The sequence below is a fragment of the Caretta caretta genome, chromosome 10 (assembly GCF_965140235.1).
Source record: "Caretta caretta isolate rCarCar2 chromosome 10, rCarCar1.hap1, whole genome shotgun sequence".
Taxonomy (NCBI): Eukaryota; Metazoa; Chordata; order Testudines; family Cheloniidae; genus Caretta; species Caretta caretta.
This window is the reverse complement of record NC_134215.1, coordinates 7,234,223-7,252,128: the sequence shown is the minus strand read 5'-3', so window position 1 is coordinate 7,252,128 and position 17,906 is coordinate 7,234,223. Positions and strand designations below refer to the sequence as shown.

At 53.2% G+C, this 17,906-nt stretch overlaps 1 protein-coding gene across 2 annotated transcripts in view; it reads left to right on the top strand.

Moving 5' to 3' along the window:
* The window catches only part of LLGL1 (LLGL scribble cell polarity complex component 1), a 72,896-nt gene that overhangs the window by 36,746 nt on the left and 18,244 nt on the right, over positions 1 to 17,906 (top strand). The window contains exons 3-11 of one of the 2 annotated variants that reach the window (XM_048868298.2): positions 6,076 to 6,157; positions 6,668 to 6,783; positions 11,400 to 11,558; positions 12,418 to 12,580; positions 13,143 to 13,278; positions 14,432 to 14,486; positions 16,331 to 16,485; positions 16,564 to 16,781; positions 17,100 to 17,167. In XM_048868298.2, the coding sequence (XP_048724255.2) occupies positions 6,076 to 6,157; positions 6,668 to 6,783; positions 11,400 to 11,558; positions 12,418 to 12,580; positions 13,143 to 13,278; positions 14,432 to 14,486; positions 16,331 to 16,485; positions 16,564 to 16,781; positions 17,100 to 17,167 (1,152 nt within the window). Of the gene's footprint in view, positions 1 to 6,075; positions 6,158 to 6,667; positions 6,799 to 11,399; positions 11,559 to 12,417; positions 12,581 to 13,142; positions 13,279 to 14,431; positions 14,487 to 16,330; positions 16,486 to 16,563; positions 16,782 to 17,099; positions 17,168 to 17,906 lie in introns of both variants that reach the window. The other variant, XM_048868297.2, reaches the window with a different exon arrangement.

The window sequence follows — 17,906 nt, the reverse complement described above, 5'->3', positions numbered from 1 at the left end:
CTCCAAGCACTGGGGATATTTACACTTGAAATTCTGTGTTGTACTAAGCCTCTGCAATACCATGATCCTCTTCAAGGGGTGTGGCTTTCCCATATCAGCTGTACCCCAGGTTCTATGGCCCTGAGTTGATCTGTACCCACGCCCAAACTTCTAGAGGGGGACCCTCATAGCAAAGAAGGCACTCCTGGCCCTTGAGCGAGGAAGGAGCCCAGATCCTCCAGCTGCTGCATCCCCATCTCGGATGCACTGGTTTTTTCTGCTCACGTTCCCTTTCCTTGTGTTTTCAGAAGTTCTTTTTGTTTTTCTGGGACAGGAAATGAGCGCTGGAGAGTTGCTGAATAAGCATAGCGTGGAGTCTGGAGTTAGAAGAGGTGGTTGCTCTGAGCAACGGGCAAGCAGGCAGTTGGTTGCTTGGTGACCCTCTAGTGAGGGATTCCAGAGAATACAGCTCTGGGAGGCCATGGTAAACCAAAAAGAAAAGAAAGGAGGCATCAGGAGAAGTAGGGGACTCCTTACAGGGTGCTTTGCTCCTACGGAGAGAGGAGAATTGCAAGGGAGAGACATTGAAGCTGCTCTCCGCTAAAGCCTGCAAGAAATGTCCCTGGAAACAAGTGACAGACCGTCATGGGATCTCTTAATTCAGATTGGAAGGGGAGCAAATTTTCTGGGATTAAACTTTAAGCCTCTGCTGGCAACAAAAGGCAGTTTGGTTACTCAATAGTTCTCTCCCAGGACAGAGCGATTGCTTATGTCTTGGTGATCCTCTGGGAGCCATGTGGGCTACTGTTCCCCTTAGCCCTTTAGAGAGACTGCAACGTTTGATGATAATCCTGGAGTGTCCCTGCTGCAAACTGTAGGTTCGCTCTGTTAGCACAGCACCCCTTATAATGGCTTCTGTAGGTACTGGTCTGTTTGTATCTCTGGTCCAACTGAAAATGGGACCTCATTGTGCTGGGCGCTGCACATACATAGTGAGTGCCTGTCCCAAAGAGCTCGCAGTCTAAATACCCAAAACAGACTTCTACAGGCTCATTGCAGTGAATGGAATAGCAGTCTGTCTTCTGGCTACTTAGTCAACAGCTTCCTTAATCTCACAATTGAGGAAGAAGGCTGTACCGGTTTAAAAAAACACCACCACCACCTGACCTGGTTTAAAGGGAAAGAAAGGGAAAGTTGATAGAAATGAATATAAATCGGAAGCAGGGAATTGTAGAAAATTGATAAGGGAGGCAAAAGGACACGAGTAGAACTCTATGGCCAGCAGCGATAAGGACAATAAGGAGGAGTTTTTAAAATATATTGGGAACAAAAAAGAATCCTAAGCATTGTCAATTGTTAGATGAAAATGGTAGAATTGGCAATTATATAGAAAAGGCAGATGTTTAATATTTCTGTTCTGTTTTTCCCCAAATACAGATGATGTAGTCATATCATATAACACTTTCCTTTCCACTAGATCTCTTGAGGAAGTTAAACAGTAACTATGAAAATTAGACATTTTTAAATCACCAGGTCCAGATAACTTGCATCCATGAGTTTTAAAAGAGCTGGCTGAGGAGCTTGCAGGACCATTAATGATGAGTTTCAGTAAGTGCTGGAACACGGGTAAGACTGAAAGAAAGCTAAAGTTGTGTCACTATTTAAAAAGGGTAAATGGTATGATCCAGCTAATTATGGTGTCAGTCTGACATCAAACCTGGGCAAGATAATGGAGTGGCTGATATGGAATTTAATAAATAATTTAAAGGAGGATAATATAACTAATTCCAATTAACTTGAGTTTATGGAAAATAAATTGTTACATTAGCTTGATAAATAGATATCTTTTTTAGATTACAAGTTTGGTTGATAAAGGTAATGATTTAATCCACTTCTGTAAGGCATTTGACTTGGTACTGCATGACCTTTTGATTAAAAACTAAAATGATGTAAAATTAACATGGCACATTTTAAATGGGTTAAAAGCTGGCTGATAAGTCTCAAAAATCTAACTCTAAATGGGGAATCAGCATTGAGAGGTTGTGTTTCTAGTGGGGTCCCGCGGGCATTGGCGCTTGACCCCCTGCTATTTAACATTTATCTGTGATCTGGAAGAAGACATAAAATCATCACTGATAAAGTTTGTAGATGACCCCAGAATTGGTGGAATGGTAAATAAGGAAGAGGACAGATGGCTGATACAGAGTCCTCTGGATTGCTTGTTAAGATGGGCACAAACAATGTGGCTGAATGTGTACATCTAGGAACAAAGAATGTAAGTCGTGCTTACAGAATGGGGAGGCGGGCTCTGTTCCGGGAAGCGGAGACTGAAAGATTTGGGGGTTGTGATGGATAATGAGCTGAACATGAGCTCCCAGTGCGATGCTGTGGCAAAAAGGGGCTAATGCAATCCTTGGATGTGTAAACGGGAATCTTGAGGAGGAGAAGGTTATTTTACCTCTGTATTTGGCACTGGCTCGACTGCGGCTGGAATCTTATGTCCAGTTCTGGTGACTGCAATTCAAGAATGATGTTGATAAATTGTTCAGAGATGAGTTGTGGGCATAATGAAGGGGTTAGAAAGCATGTCTTACAGTGACATAAGGAGTTCAATCTGGTTAGCTTAACAAAGAGAAGGTTAAGGGGTGACTTGATGGGGGAAATACTTGACGGTGGGCTTCTCAGTCTATCAGAGAAAGGTATAACATGCTCCAGTGGCTGGAAGTTGAAGCTAGACAAATTCAGCTTGGAAATAAGACGTAAATTTTTAACTACGGGTAATTAACCATTAGAATGAATTTGCCAGCAGTCAGGATGGATTCTCCATCAGAGGCCACTTTTAAACCAAGAGAGGATATCTTTCTGGGATCTAGGAATTATTTACTTTAAAAACAGCGGCTCAGTGCGACGTCTACCCGCTAGGAAGAGCAGCAGTAACGGGGGGAGCAGGGCTTATAAGTCAGGCATCTCAGTCACATTGTCTGCGCTGTCCACCCGCCATGCTGGCTCATCTGTGCTGCCCTCACGCTGCAGTTTCCTCCTGCCAATCCCTGATGGCCCAGGAGAGGACTAAGTGGAAGGTGCGCCCTGGCAAAGCAGTCTCCCCGAAGGACTGACTGGACCGCCCGGGAGGTGCTTTTGCATGAACTATCCGTCCAGGAAAACAGCCTGGAGGCGGCCACTGCCTCCTGCAGCGGTTCAACAGGGCCCCAGCTTAACTATGAAATAACCCTGCCAGTAGCCCCCAGGTGATGAGGCTGAAAGCCGATTTTTGCAGACGAGGAGGAAGGTTTGGCTGTGTGGGGCTGGCCCTTCTGTCCTGCCCCAGGCTGCAGTGCAGAATTTTTGCTAACCTCTACGCTCCACCCTGCCTGCCAGGAGGGTGGACGTTTGTCCCTGCAGCCTGGAATCTCGTCATGAATACAAAGGCCGGCGATGGCTCCCAGTCCCGCTTCTTGCTGCGTAGCGAGGGGGCAGCCTGTTCCTTTCCAGGAGCTGAGGTACTATGGGATTGTGGCACATGGCCAGCTGTGACCGGGGGCTCCAGAAGAATGTGATGGAGACCAGTAGAACCCAGGTGTCCTGGGGCTCTCTCAGTGCACTGAGCCTTCATTAGAAGTGGGGGGAGGGAGGGGGCAGAATAGTCTCAATGCAACTTTCTCTATACCTAAGCCGCCTGCAGTGCTCCCGGGAGATCCATTGTGAGCAATGGGACAGCCTCCCTGAGAGGCTCAGTCTTAGCCGACCTGAGGCAGGGGTCGACTTATCCAAACTCACCCCAGAGCATGGGCAGGTCTGTGACGGTCTGGCAGCTGACACTTCCTTGGCAGCGCAGGTAAGGACTGAATGGGTCTAAAGGCTGAAATACTCACTTGTCCAGAGAGCTGGCCTCGCTAGAGGCATACCAGGGCAGCATGGCCTATCTGGCATTGCTTCCAGGTCCTGGCACCTGCTCTGGGGCTAGCCGACTCTGGTCTCCTGAGTTACCAGCTGGGTGGATTTTACTAGCAAGTTGGATGCTGCGAGGATGTAGAATGCAGCGCTGTGGGCCCATGAGCTGATCTCCTCCACCCTATTAACCTCTTGCAAGGTGCAGAAACCGAGCTGGGCAGGGCTTTCCAGGCAGACTGATGACAAAGGCATCTGCCCCAGCCCCTCCCCACCTGGATAGGTACAGTTCCCCAGCATGCTGGCTTTTGAGCTAGTGAGCCCCCTAAGAAGTGCTCGTTGGGTTCCAGCTGCCTGTCGTCCCCAAGGATGTTAAAAGGAGCTTCCTCCCCTTGGCTGCAGTGAGACAAATTGAGCTACCGTTCTAGCAGATGCAAATCCCAGAGAAGAAAGGTAGAGTGCTTACACTGGCTGCTGTGAAGCAGTGGGGCTGAGGGTGAAGGATGCAAACAGTCATGCACCTTTACAGTCAGACTCATGTGTGAACTCCAACCTCTGCAGATGGCTGTCCATGGAAGGCTGAGCTCTCCAGTGCAGACCCTGGAGGTCCCCCCGCTATGGAGGGGGGATCCTGGGAAGGCTGCAGGCCTTGACATGAGCAGCCTCTCTAAAGATCAGGACTGTGGAAACCAGCTCTGCCTTATGGAAATGAAGAACAGCCCTGGGATATCTGGCAAGCTGCCAGAACAGCTGCTGGCTGTGCCAGAGTGTGGGGTGTCTGGGCTATGACAGTGCTGTCTAGACTCACCCTGCCCAGACCAGCGCGGAGCATGAACCCTGTCCTTGGGCAGCCCTATTCTGCCTGTCTGCAACAGGTAAACATGCTGCCTAATGGGGTGGGGGTGGGCAGCCCCTGCCCCGCCTAGCCACGACCAGGACAGTGGGGTGGAACTGCCACATTGCTGGACTGCATCGGCTGTTGTCTGCGGACCTTGATCTGTGGTTGCCCCAAGAACCCCTCCTGCCAGCCTGACTCCTTGCAGAAGACTGGGCCTGCTGTGTGCCCACAGAGCCAATATGGATGCCACAGGCTGTCAGCTGCAGTGTGGGACTTTGTTTGAGCCGGTCTTACCAGGGGGCTTTGTGTGAGGGGATCAGGAATTCCTGCACTCTAATCCTGCTGACAGAATTAGTACCTTTTTGGCTTCATCGGTGCGGGGGGCCTCACATCCCACCTACATGTGGCCCTCCACCCCCAGATATGTAGTTAGACACCTGCAGCTGACCCATGCCAGCCAAATCGGGCGGAGGGGCTGTTTAACAGCTGTGTAGATGTTTGGGCTTCGGCTGCAGTCTGAGCTTTGGGACCCTCCCATCTTGTGGGCGTCCCAGAGCCTGGGCTCCAGCCTGACCCCAAACATCACACCACAGTTAAACAGCCCCTGAGCCCTGCGAGCCTGAGTCAGCCGGCATGGGCCAGCTGTGGGTGTCTAACTGCAGTGTAGACAGACCCTAAAGTTCTTTCTGAGCATCCTGGACGGAGGTGCTGGAGTGGAGCAGCTGTGGGAGCTGATGTGTTGCTTTCACAAGTCTAACCCTGTTCTGTATTGCCCTACCCAACCCAGGCGTGGAAAGCGCAGTTAGTTCCTAGCCTCCCCTCCCAGTACATCCACTACTGGGTATAACCAGTCCCTCTCCTGTTGCCCATTGAGCTCCCCAAAAAGGGTTGCTGGGACCCATCTTCTGGTGGGCACCACCCCTTGTGTGTGTCGTGCAGTCCAGCTGCACTGGGCTGGGGCAGGAGTAGGTGTGCCTAGACCAGGCAGGCAGATGATGGTGTGAAACTCTCTGGAGGTGTCTGAGGACCTCGTAAACCTTGATGCCTCATTCAAGTGCTTTGGGGGAGGTTGACCAATCCGGCGGAATGCCTACCCACAGAATGGCAGTGCCAGGCTTTTAAAATCTCCTGGCCAGCTACCAGCGTAGGTGCATGGATACCTGGGTGGCAAGCAAGATGCCACCAAAATGGACATAGCTGGGTCTTAAGTGTTTAGTTCCCAGTTTTTAACCTTGGTCTTACTTGCTAGTGCGCTAAAAGGCAGAGTTACCCGGATGCTGGCAGAGTCAGTTTTGGGGTGGAGGGCAGGGGGGTCAGTACGGGGTTGTCTCTGTCCCCTCGTTGCCTCCTTGACTCTCAGCCCGTGCCAGATATGGCGCTCCAGGAGTGGAGTTCACTGGCTTGCACAAGGAGACTGCTGCCGTCACGCAGATACACTTTTTGCCTGGACAGGTACGTTGCTGCTTTGGTTCTCGTCACCTCGCGTCTCCCTTCAGTCAGGTGCAGTTGCCTCTGGAGGAGAGTAACCCATGTCCTGCTGTCACCAGGGTGCAGCAGCCCATCCTCTGAACTAGCCAGACTCCTGGTCATTCTCTGGCAAGGAAGGCGGCAGGCCAACGTCTCTAACTCCCAAGGACTCCTCCTGACCCGCTGATCCCCCTATTGAGACCTCCTGCCCCTTTCCAATAGCTCTGCTGGGCAGGGCCTTGGAAGACTTTTTAGCAACTGCTTTGGGGTGGGTGGGTCTGGCCAATGAGCCAGTAAGTGGATGCAAGGCTGTGTCATTGGGATGGTTATAAAGGTACCTGCACCCCAATGTCCTAGTCCAGATGCATGGGCTGGTGTGGCCAAGTCCAGCATGCTCACTGCCGGAGCAGGGGCCTTGCTGTGGGGGTGGGGGGGAGGCTTAACTCGTAATCCCGTGACATCCTTTGTTTCCTTGTGTGTTGGTGTCTCTCCCAGGGTCGGCTGCTGTCCTTGCTGGATGACAACACCCTGCACCTGTGGGAGATTGACCAGAAGGATGGCTATTCGCACTTGGAGGAGACCCGCAGCTTCATCCTCCCGGGCCGACCAGGGTTCGACAGCACTAAGTACTCACTGCCTCTTTCACGCTGATCTGGGGAGTTGGGGCTTCACTGTAGCAGGGGCTGGTCCTGGGCTCTGCTGGGTACCGAGTGCTCCTAGGATTGAATTGTGCATTCCCCTGATTCGCTGACCCGGCAATCCATCCGGGCCCTGCCATGGCTCAGGTTGTGCCGGTCCGTAGGTGGGGCCCCCGCTGCTTTGTGCGGCTCCTCCCCCAGCATTGCCAGTGTCCTGTTGGCTCCATGACCATGACCGCCCCTTGCTGCTGGCAGTGCTGCAGTCGGCTCAGTTCTGAGGGAGCTGGGTTCTGTTCTGCTTTGTGCATCATCCAAATGCCGCCCCCCCCACCCCGAAAAAAAAACAAAAAAAACCCACCAAAAAACAAAACCCTCCGAGGAAGTTCCGGCACCAGTTTGAAGCTCGCATGCCCTGGGGAACCCACGGGCCGGATTTGACCTGCCAGAGTCTTGCTGGTGGTGATGGGCGAACAAGACAGAGCTCGGCATGGGCCTCTCGGATCCCAGGTTGCGTTTGCAGGGCCAGTAACTCGCCAGCTGCAGTGCAAACGGAGCCACCTTACCCAGGAGTAGCTTGAGGCAGAAACCACTGATGTGTGCCTTGCTCCTTTTGGGACAGGTGGTAGAGCCGCGGAGCGCTGCTTTAAAGCACTCCTCACGGGCTTGGAACGCCAGCTGTGAAATCTTTAATCGCTCTGCCTTGTGAGGCTGTCCAGACAGCCCGGATTTCAGCGTAAAAAGTCTTGGGCTATTTGAACTGAATCGAAATTCCAGTCCGTGCCCTGTTCGTGCCACTCGGTGGAAACAGCCAAAGGGTATTGAAAAGGCTGCACCCCCCCCCCCCCCAGTTTAATTTTATCCATCTGGTTCAATCACTTTGCCCAAGATGCAGTTTCATTCCTTCTCCCCTCTGGGAATCTCTATCCTGGCTCTGTGGCTTGCAAAGCTTTCCCTTTTGTACACAGCGGTATAGTTTGCCTATCAATCGGTTGCCATGGGAATGGTTGCAATGGTGGAGAAAATAGACGGAGCCTGTTAGCTGAGATTAGGGTTGGCTCTGCAGACACTGCTGCTTATAAATGGGGAAAGGAAGTATGGATGAGTAACTGACAGGGCAATGCATTGATGTCTGAGTTCAGCTCTTGCTGGACTCTGCAAGTTCTTGTCTTTAAATTTAAACAAAAACCCTCCCGAGCAAGCAGCCAGGATAGCAGTGCAGCTCTCGCGAAAGGTCTGCCAGAGTTTATTCTCAAATCTCTGTGCTGGGGTGAAATTTGGCTCCAGCGTTGCCAGATGCAATAGTTTATTCTTTATAAAAATTATTTAAATCTGCTTGGCCTCTTTTTACTTACAAGGGTGGGGAATGACCAAACAAGCCTAATTCTCATGGGATGGGATGGATCTTTTTGGCCAATCATCAGTATAAACCAAACATGGTTTGAGTTCATTTTAAGGACTCCTCCAACTGCAGATCTTGCTCTTCAGTTCTGAATGTAGCCCAAATAAACTCTGCTAAAGTTGATGATAACTCTTCTAGGTAGGTTTCAGAGTAGCAGCCGTGTTAGTCTGTATTCGCAAAAAGAAAAGGAGGGCTTGTGGCACCTTAGAGACTAACCAATTTATTTGACCATAAGCTTTCGTGAGCTGCAACTCACTTCATTGGATGCATTCAGTGATTCAGATGCATCCAATGTTCAAATAAATTTGTTAGCCTCTAAGGTGTCACAAGTCCTCCTTTTCTTTCTTCTAGGTAGGTAGCACTCGTTCCTTTTTTTAAATGGACGCTGTCGGGAGTTAAATTTTGCAGTGCCTGCTGTTGGTGGATATGCTTCTGCAATCTTTTGGAAAGATAATGGAAGACATTTTCCCAAACTTCAGCAAGCCTCAAACTGCTGCACAACCTGCGATAACCAGAGCAGAATTCATTAGACCCTTTGTTTCTGGGCACTAAATGAAGAAGAGCAAAAATTGAAGGGTAAAATTTTCAAAAAAGTTGATTTTTTTTTTTTTTTTTTGAATTCTAAAATTAAATGCCAGCAAGGAAAGGTGTTTTCTTAAAAACACCAGGTGCCAGGACTCCCAACGCCCTTCTGTCCAATTTTCAGAATTGGTGGATGCTCAGCATCTCTGAAAGTAATCCCTTTGTGTGGAACTTGTGCAGATGCTCAGGGCAAAGAGTTACTCATTCGAGCATTCGGTTGCAACAATTGCATGCTCAAATGATGCATTTTGCACCTACAGCTACTCATCTGAGAGGATCACAGTATTAAAAGTCAAGGGGTAAATTTTGTGTCCCTTTAATGCTGGCTAGCTCTGGAAGATGCAAGATCCTGTTCCTGTGTAACTGTCTCCTTAAATGAAGGCTTTGTTCTTGTGCCGGTTTGCACCATGGAGTGCAGGCCGTGGCATTATTCATTATCTGGGTGGAAAGCCCAGTGAAGAGGGCTGTGGAAACTTGCAGCACACAAAGCATGTGAGAATCGCTTTACAAATGTGGCTCTTCCAGGATTCTAGTGTAGGTACAAATACCTGCTTGTTCCTATTTACCTCTCAGTACTGTAATTCCATAACCTGCCAGTGCAGCATCTGGGTTTACAGAGACTGCCTGGATCATTGCCTGGGGCCAGCTTTATTTAGATCTCAGATTTTCAAGAACAATACAAACTAGGAGCAAAGGTTAACTGATCACTTACCTGGACAATGAGATCTCCTAAGGAGAGCGGTACAAGTGACCCCACGTACTTAGAAGCAGGGTATAGAAACTGGCCCAGCTATTGATAATGCTTATATAATGGACAACTTGGAATGACTGATCTTGGCAGTAGGCCTGTCTCATTCCCGTTTCCAGTGAGCTGAGCAGGCTCCATGGAGACAGCTTAATTCCTGGTTCCAAATCCCACGAGGGAAGGCTGTTTGGGGGTGAGGTGGGGGTGAAGCGTTGCAGTCAGAGAACCAGCTGCTGCAGCAGTGCCCGGTTGAAGAGGACTAATGAGGTGGGATGTGTAGGGTTACAAATCCCAGGTCAGAGATGCTGCTCGCCCGCTATGGAAGATGACTGTAAAAGGCAACGTCTGAGACTGAACGGCCTGGAAAGGTTAAGGAAGTCTCTTGAGCTCTAGGCCATGCGTAGGGTACTTCCCTGAGTGCCATTTGCTGCTGTGGAGGCTCACTCCGTGAGCTGGTGCCTCCGAGGGAGGCGGGGACTCCACGCCCCGTGGCATGCCAAATCTCCAATAAACAACTGTGTCAGCCCAGATACTGATGGGGCTTGGCTAGAATGGCCTATTGGCTTCCTTCCATGCTAGCCAATGCTGCCCCCTGCTGCCCCTGCATTGGCACTGCATCCAGCAGCCCTCGTTCACGAGGTCCCAGCGCGATCCTGCTGATGGCAGAGGAGGGGTCTTCAGGACTAATTGACATGCAGACCCACACCCTCCGTTGGAGCGTGTCATTTTATTGCTGGAGTCTCTCTCTGCATGCCACTGCTGCAGCTGCTGTACACTGAATTCCCCTCTTAAAATCAGGCCCAGTGCTAGAAGCCGAAGACCAGCGCCCCTTTTAAAATACCCTCATGCCCATGCAGGATTTGTGTTAATAGAGAGCAAGAGGCTGCTTGGCTAGATAGGCTCAGCTTCTGTGATGGAGGGTGGGCTGGGGAGAACCGCACCAGCTAACTTACTCCAGAGGCTGCTGGGGGCCGGGCACAGCAGGCACCCGGCGAGAATTGCCCCAATGCTGAGATTCTGTTAGACCCTCAAATGGCTACTTCTACTGGGTTCCATGACTCCTTCCTCGCCTCGTTGCCTCTGCTGGCTTGACAGCCAGGCGGTCCCCAGCCTGGCACAGCAGGGAGCTTTGTCTGATTCTCCTTTCATAATGCGCGGGAGCTTAAAGAGCGCACAAGCTAGAATCTAAGTGACCAGGCGATTGCTGTCCAGGGCTGTAGCGATCCTCTCCCAGGTGTCTGTGGTGACTTACCTGTCCCAAACCGCTTATTAATCGGGTGTAGACAGAACTGCTTGCTTCTCTTTGGCCTACAATAGCCCACGTTGGGTCGAAAACCAGTTATAAACCCCCAGGTATGAGGTCTCCCTGGCTTCGTTTCCCCAGACTCCCGAGCGCCACGGTCCATCTTCACTGCGGTGGAATGTCTGTGCACAGTCTAGGGTCTGTTACCTTCTTGCTGGGCCCCAGTAGCTGGGGCAGGGCTGGGTCATCGGAGGATGTGCTGATGGCAGGAGCTGAAGCCAAAGTCATAGGCATTGAGGGAGCTCTGCATCTCTCAGCTTGGGTCCAAACGGACGTGGCTCTGCTTGTGGCCAAGCTTCTCCTCCGAATGAGTCTGCTCCTCATTCGGGACCCTCTGGCATCTCGTGCCCTGGGGGGTCCATAAAAGGGAGTGACATAAGCCCACGCAATATTGGCTGTAGGAAAACAACCCACGCTCCTCTTTGACCCATGGTGCAGCCGGTGCGTCTCCGGGAGGGAATGGGAAGTCCTCTCAAAACGAGCCATTGCAACTTCGCATGTAAATGTCCAGCCTGTAAACCGGCGCAGCTCTCATTGTCTGAATCTTGTCTTCCTGGTAGCTCTCCTCCCAGCATTACCCGGGTGACGGTGATCCTGCTGAAATCTGCCTGTGATGTGGCCTGCCTGGGCACGGAAGGGGGTGGCGTGTACTTCCTGGAGCTCTCTGGCTTAACGCTGCTGGAGGATAAAACCCTGTATCAAGAGGAGATCATGCAGAGGTGAGCTGGCCTGGAGAACTGGTGCCAGTGGAGATCAGCTCATGGCTGTGGGCACCAAGAGACACGGCAGATGGGGCGGGTTGCTGGCTGGGGGCAGTGGAAAGAGGCATCCAACCCAGGGTTGCATTGGCTGCGGTTGTACCTGTTAAATGTTAGCTGTAAAGCTGGGACGTTGCCTGGCAAGTGTAGAGAGTCTGCAGCTCTTCAGAGGGCTGTGCTGAGCAGCTTCTTAAGGTGGATCTGAGATGCCTCGAGGCTGCTCCCTCGGAGATGTTTCTGGAGATGCCGCAGCCCCATGACCGATGGGTAGCAGCTATGTAGGTCACTGCCCATAGCGGTGATCTAGTACCTCTCCACCTTTACAATACCCTATCCTCTCCCAGATTCCCGAGCAGGACTTGCGAAAGACCAAAGCGGAGAATCCATCCCAGGTCTTACATGGAGCCTAGTGCCCGCTGGGGCAGGACTCTGGGGACTGGCCATGCTAGGTGTATCCTTGTGCAGCACAGATGATCAGTGAAGTTCAAGTTCAGTTTCAAGCCTGTCCCTTGATTTAAGGGGCTCTCTAACATGCTTTTCTCTGCCTGCATTCCTCCTGGCCCATTGGAGGGATGAGCTACTGATTCTGTGCCCATGGTTAAGAGGCTGGTCGGTCTCTGTCCCCACTGGCTGTCAGAGATGTTAATATCCTGATCCAGGGCTGAGAGAGGACCATCTTCTTCCTCCCCATTACAGAACAGCTGAACTGCGTGGTCTCTCCCGCAGCGCTGGGGGGGGATTAGAGAGGAGAAAACAAGGTACTTGGCTGCATGGCTGTTAACTAGCCTGGTGTTCCCCCACCCCTTTGCTTCCATGCTAGCGTGCCAGATGACTACCGCTGTGGGAAGGCTCTTGGCCCAGTGGAGTCTCTGCAGGAACACCCTCAAGACTCCTCCAAGATCCTGATTGGCTATAGCAGGGGGCTGATGATCATGTGGGACCAGAGCACCAGAAATGTCCACCACCTCTTCCTGGGCAATCAGGTACCTTGAATGGGGTTTCATGGAGAGCCGAGAACACCGTGTGCTGTCCCGTGAGTGTCCCGCTTATGCACGAACACGGGAGCTTTGGCCAAGCCATCTGCGCTTGATGAGTTTCTGTGGCTTCCCTCTAAGCCATCTTCCCGCGCTCTGCCATACCTGGTGACTCACCTGCTGGAAGCTGGTGGCCCGGAGTTGGAAGAATGCTGCTGGCCTCTTCAATGAGGCTACGCTTGCAGAGTCCATCACACTTGCAACCAGGCTCCCTCCTCAGGGAGACAGGAGGACTCGCAGGCATCAACCTGTGGCCAAACTGAACTCAATGCGTTTGACTTAACTCTTCTAACTTACAGCTGGAATATTGCAGTGGTCCCCAAACCTCCATTACTGACCTGATCTTCCATCTCCGTTCTGAAGTGTTGTGCCTTGCTCCCCATGTCCCTTTGGCAAAACCAGATTCTGCCCAGGCTGTGTATGCATAGAGGGGATGAGATGGCACAGCTGCTTCCTGTAGCCCCGTGTCTCTCTCCACCTTGGGTTTATTGGCCACATCTGTTCCTTGCAGCAGCTGGAGAGCCTTGGCTGGGAGCGGAGCGGCAGGACGGTGGTGAGTTCGCACAGTGATGGAGGCTACATGGTGTGGTCCATCAACAGTAGTTGCCATAAGACTCTGCAGCCACTTATGTCAACTATCCCCTACGGTGAGTTTGCTTTGCCTCGGGACCCACCCGCCTTGTTCCTTTGCCTTCTTGCAGTGGGCCCAAGGGCAGTTTTACCTTCTAATAGAGTTTGTCATTACACCACTTCTGACTTCACGCTTGCTCCCGATACCTTGTTGGAGGGGAGGTAGATATGGTGCCACAAGGAGCCTCTTGACTGAGCCGTTAACTCACGTGGTCAGTCGTGCTGTTCTCGACAGGGTGCTCTGTGAAACTGACCCCTGATGGCCTAGGGCTTGGGAGAGGGTTACTGCAAGTGTCGTACAACTGCCTGCAGACCTGGCTTGCCAGCAAAGTCTGAGTTGCTAGGGCTCCCTGCTTTAACTTGGGCTCTGACGTGTCCGTGGATCTTATAGCTACATCTTGAGGATCCCAGCAGCGTTGAGTTCCCCAAAACAGCCCCCCTACAGAGGGCAATGGAGGCTCCCCTCTGGGCCCTTGGAGATGGGAACATGAAGCAGTAGGTTTAGCCTCCTACGTGGTGCGAGATGGAGTCGCATACTGTGGCTGGACAGTGATCCCTCTAACTTAGGATGACTTGGCTCTCCAGCTTCCTTCGGGAGGTGGCCACTGTCCTGTTACCTGGATGGATGGAGCAAGCCTGCATCACCAACCCCGGGGCGTTTCCCCAGAAGCTCTTTCTGTGGGCAGAACCCTACCCCATCTGCGTGGCATGCAGGTGGGGAGGGAGGCCTGAGTTTGTATCCCCTGTGGACTCTAGCAGGCTAGGGAAGGGTTACGTAGAGGCTGCTGGAAGTGCTGCTCAGTAATCTCTGGGAACTTTCGATTGAAAGCTACGTTAAAGACTAGCCCGGAGCGGCTCGTGACGGTTGTGTCCTTTGCCCAAGTCGGGCTGTGAAGGCTGCTCTAATGGAGGGGAAACCAGACGCTGTGTATGTCAGCACAGAGTGCTGCGCTGAGCATCTATCCTGATACCGAAAGGAATATCTGGGAGCTTCAACCAGGCTCCAGCTGAGGTGGACAGGAGAGAAAATGTACTCAAGCCTGCTGGGGGAGCTGCTGGGATACAAATGGGAGTGGGTTGATTTACAGGGGCTAAGACAGCGACCCCTCCTAGGAGCTGGTGTTGAGCAGGGAGAATGGCTTTAATGTGGTGACTCCTCCTTCATTCCAGGTCCGTTTCCCTGTAAAGCCATCAACAAAATCCTGTGGAGGACCTGTGAATCTGGGTATGTCCCCTGCCGGCGCCGGTGAATGTTTGCCACCTCCCCAGAGGTCTGACCTTGGTTCTGAGCTGGGTGCTTATCTCTGCCACAGCCCCTGTGGCAAAGGGCTGTGTCTGCGGGGGACTGTCCCACCGGGCTGCGGTGGAGTGCTCGAATTAATGAGGGGTATGGGGGGGGAATGACTAGAGGGCCCCTTAATAGAAGCCGGAGACTTTATTTTCAGGACAGGCACCCAAGTTCCTGTTTTAAACATTCTTAAATACAACTGACACTACCTGACAAATCACATTTTCAGTGCTGGCAGGTAAACTTGTGGACTAGCTAAATGGTGGCCCCCGGTGCCCTTGAATAAGACAGAAGTGGGGTAGCCCCTAAAAGTAGGAAGGGGGGCTCGGTCCACCCACTTGCTGCTCAGGAACTGAAGTTAGTGGCCAGTTTGTAGAGCACATGGCCCTGGGGAAGCTACTGGAGTCGTTCACCTGCAGTCAGGTGATATGCTGGGCAGGGGACATGCTGCTTGGCTGTGATGAGGGTTAGGACCCAAGTAGGGGGAAGGTTGGAAAGGTGGAGCTAGGGAGGCCCTAAACCAAAGCCCGGATCCAAGCAAGCCGGAGCTCCGGGATCCAAATCTGGGTCTGAAGTTTTGTAGAGGGGTTGAATCGAAAACCCTGGACTCCAACGCAGGGAAGTCTGGCTCCTGACCTGTCTTGACCCCAAATCCATGTAAGCCGTACATCCAGCCCAAGTAGCCATGGCATGTACAATGCCAGCGTCTCAGCCTTCTGAGTCGGCGGGGGAGGGCCTGCAGACCCAGAGTGAGCGTCGTTGCTCCATTCGTCACGTCTCCGTTAATCCAGGCGTTCCCTTGCTCTGGAGAAACGTCCATTCGACCAGCCTTGCTGTGATCTGCTTCTTCCTCGGGGCAGGCTGGGCTCCACTGCGCAGCACTGCCCGTGTCCTGCATCTGCTGTGTTCATCTAGCTCCCCCCCAGTCTGTGTGGGGTGGTGGGGGGCATGTAGGACGTCTCAGCAGAACTGGCCAAGCTGCTCTGCAGAGCGGGAACAAGGGAATAGCATGAATGGTCCCTTCACCGGCAGGAAGCTCGTGTGAGGAATGGCTCTGGGCTCGGGGTAACTGGCTTCATTCGTGGGGCCTGGGGGCATGTTAGCTTTATGCAACCACTCTGCTTGTGGCCGCATTGCTATAATGTCTGAGGGCCTCGCGCTCTTTTTCATGTGGGCTCCTCCTCGCTCCTGGGAGGTAGGGCTGATGTCCCCATTCTACAGCTAGGCAACCGAGTCCCAGAGACCAAGTGACTTGCCCAAGATGGCACAGGAAGCCTGGGGTAGAGCAGGGGTCAAACCTGGCTCTCCCCGTGCCTAGGTTAGTGCCCCAACCCGGCGTGCTCTCCTTCCTCTGAATGGAACAGAGCGTGCCTGACCCAGGCCCTCCCGGGCGCAGCTCCGCATTCAAAATGCCATCCACAAGCACCTTCGAGCAGAACTCTCCCTGGAGGTGACGCCCTTTGTACCGTGCAGGCAGCTAATGTTCGGGCATCACACGCCCCGTCGGGAGAACGGAGTGTGTTGGTGTCCCGGGGCTGGCCAAAGTGCCCTGCTACCTGGTGTCCTACCAGGCCCATAGAGCCTTGGCTTATTGCCCTCAGAGGTGGGTCTGGCTGGGGATTTCCTGAAGGGATTGGGCACCCCACTCCCATTGCGTTTTTGTGGGGCACCGAATTTCCGTAGGGGCCGGTGAGGTCTCCAGCCCCAGCCCGTGGGGTGGGGTGGGGGGAAATCCTAGCAGCAAACATGCCAATAGCCAGCTACTTCTCCCCTGCCTGCAGAAATCACTTCATCATCTTCAGCGGAGGCATGCCCCGGGCCAGCTACGGGGACCGGCACTGCGTCAGCATCCTGCAGGGCCAGAGCCTGGTCACCCTGGACTTCACTTCGCGCGTGATCGACTTCTTCACCGTGCACCACACGGAGCCGGAGGAGGGTAGGCGGCCCGCTCTTTGGAACCGAGCGCGTCTCGGTCTCCCTCCCCAGCCTGATATCTCGCTGCTCTGCCTTCTAGAGTTCGATAACCCGAGTGCCCTGGTGGTCCTGGTGGAGGAGGAGCTGGTGGTCCTCGATCTGCAGACGCCCGGCTGGCCTACGGTTCCTGCCCCCTACCTGGCGCCCCTCCATTCCTCCGCCATCACCTGCGCCTATCACATCTCCAACGTCCCCCTGAAGCTGTGGGAGCGAATCATCGGCGCTGGAGAGCAGCAGGGCCCCCGGCATTCTTCTGGGGTAGGGGAACGCCCCCTGCTGGAGAAAAGCCACTGAGCTGTAACTGGGTCTTGCCAGAAGGTGGGTGGGGTCCTTACAGCGACTGGCACAATGAGCCTGACTTGGCTGAGGACACTGGGAGCCTCTGTGGGGAGCTGTCACGTGGATCTCCTGGCTCCTCGAGCAGCGTCCCGTTGGGCTGTGCAAACCCATCTCGATTTGGCTTGGATGCCAGCAGCAGGGCGGGAGGGGGGCGCGTGGGTGAGAGCCCCAGTGGGCTTGTGGAACGGGCTGTTGCTTAACGTCCCCCGCCCTGCGTGGGTGGAATCTGTCTTCTAGAACTGGCCGATCAGCGGAGGGAAAAACTTAGCCCAAGAACCCACTCAGAGGGGCCTTCTTCTCACGGGGTAAGTACCGCTCGGCCACCAGCCGTTTGAATGGCTAATCTTTCCCGGAGAGCTGGCCAGTGCTGGGGTTTTCACTGGGTCTTGGTCCCTGGCAGGTGTCCCAGGGAGCAGCGTGTGGGGGTATCGAAGGGTACGTCTCCACTGGGATTAAAAACCCATGGCTGGCCCATGCCACCTGGTTCGGGCCAAGGGGCAGTTTAACAACACCCGCCCCCCCCCCAGCAGGGTCCTAGAGCCTGGGCTCCAGCCCTAGCCCGAACGTCTACATGGCAATGAAACCGCCCCTTAGCCCAAGTCAGCTGGCACGGGCCAGCGGGGGAGTTTTAATTGCAGTGTGGATGTTCGTGAAGACGGGCGTGAGGTATAAATACACTGGCACAAAGCAGGGAAACCCAGAACTACCCAACCTGAATCCAGCTGTCTGGCAGGTGCTGGCCCCATGGCTGTCTAGCAGCCACCCCTCCCACAGACTGCCCAGTAGGGGCAGCAAAGGGACTGGGGCAGGGCCTTCAAATGGCTGGGGCTTGCGTCGTGCCCTAGAGGCAGCCAGCGAGGGATTCTGCCAGCCCTCCTCCAGCGTAGAGAGCCACATCTCGGGGGTGGTGGGGTGGGCCTCTTCCGGGCTCAGGTCTGGCTGAACAGAGACCCCAAGAGCAGACCTCTCCCTGGCTGACTGAAAGTCATGGCCAAAGTTGGTCCTGAAGGGCGTTCTCTGCTGCTGCAGAAGGGTAGCACTGTG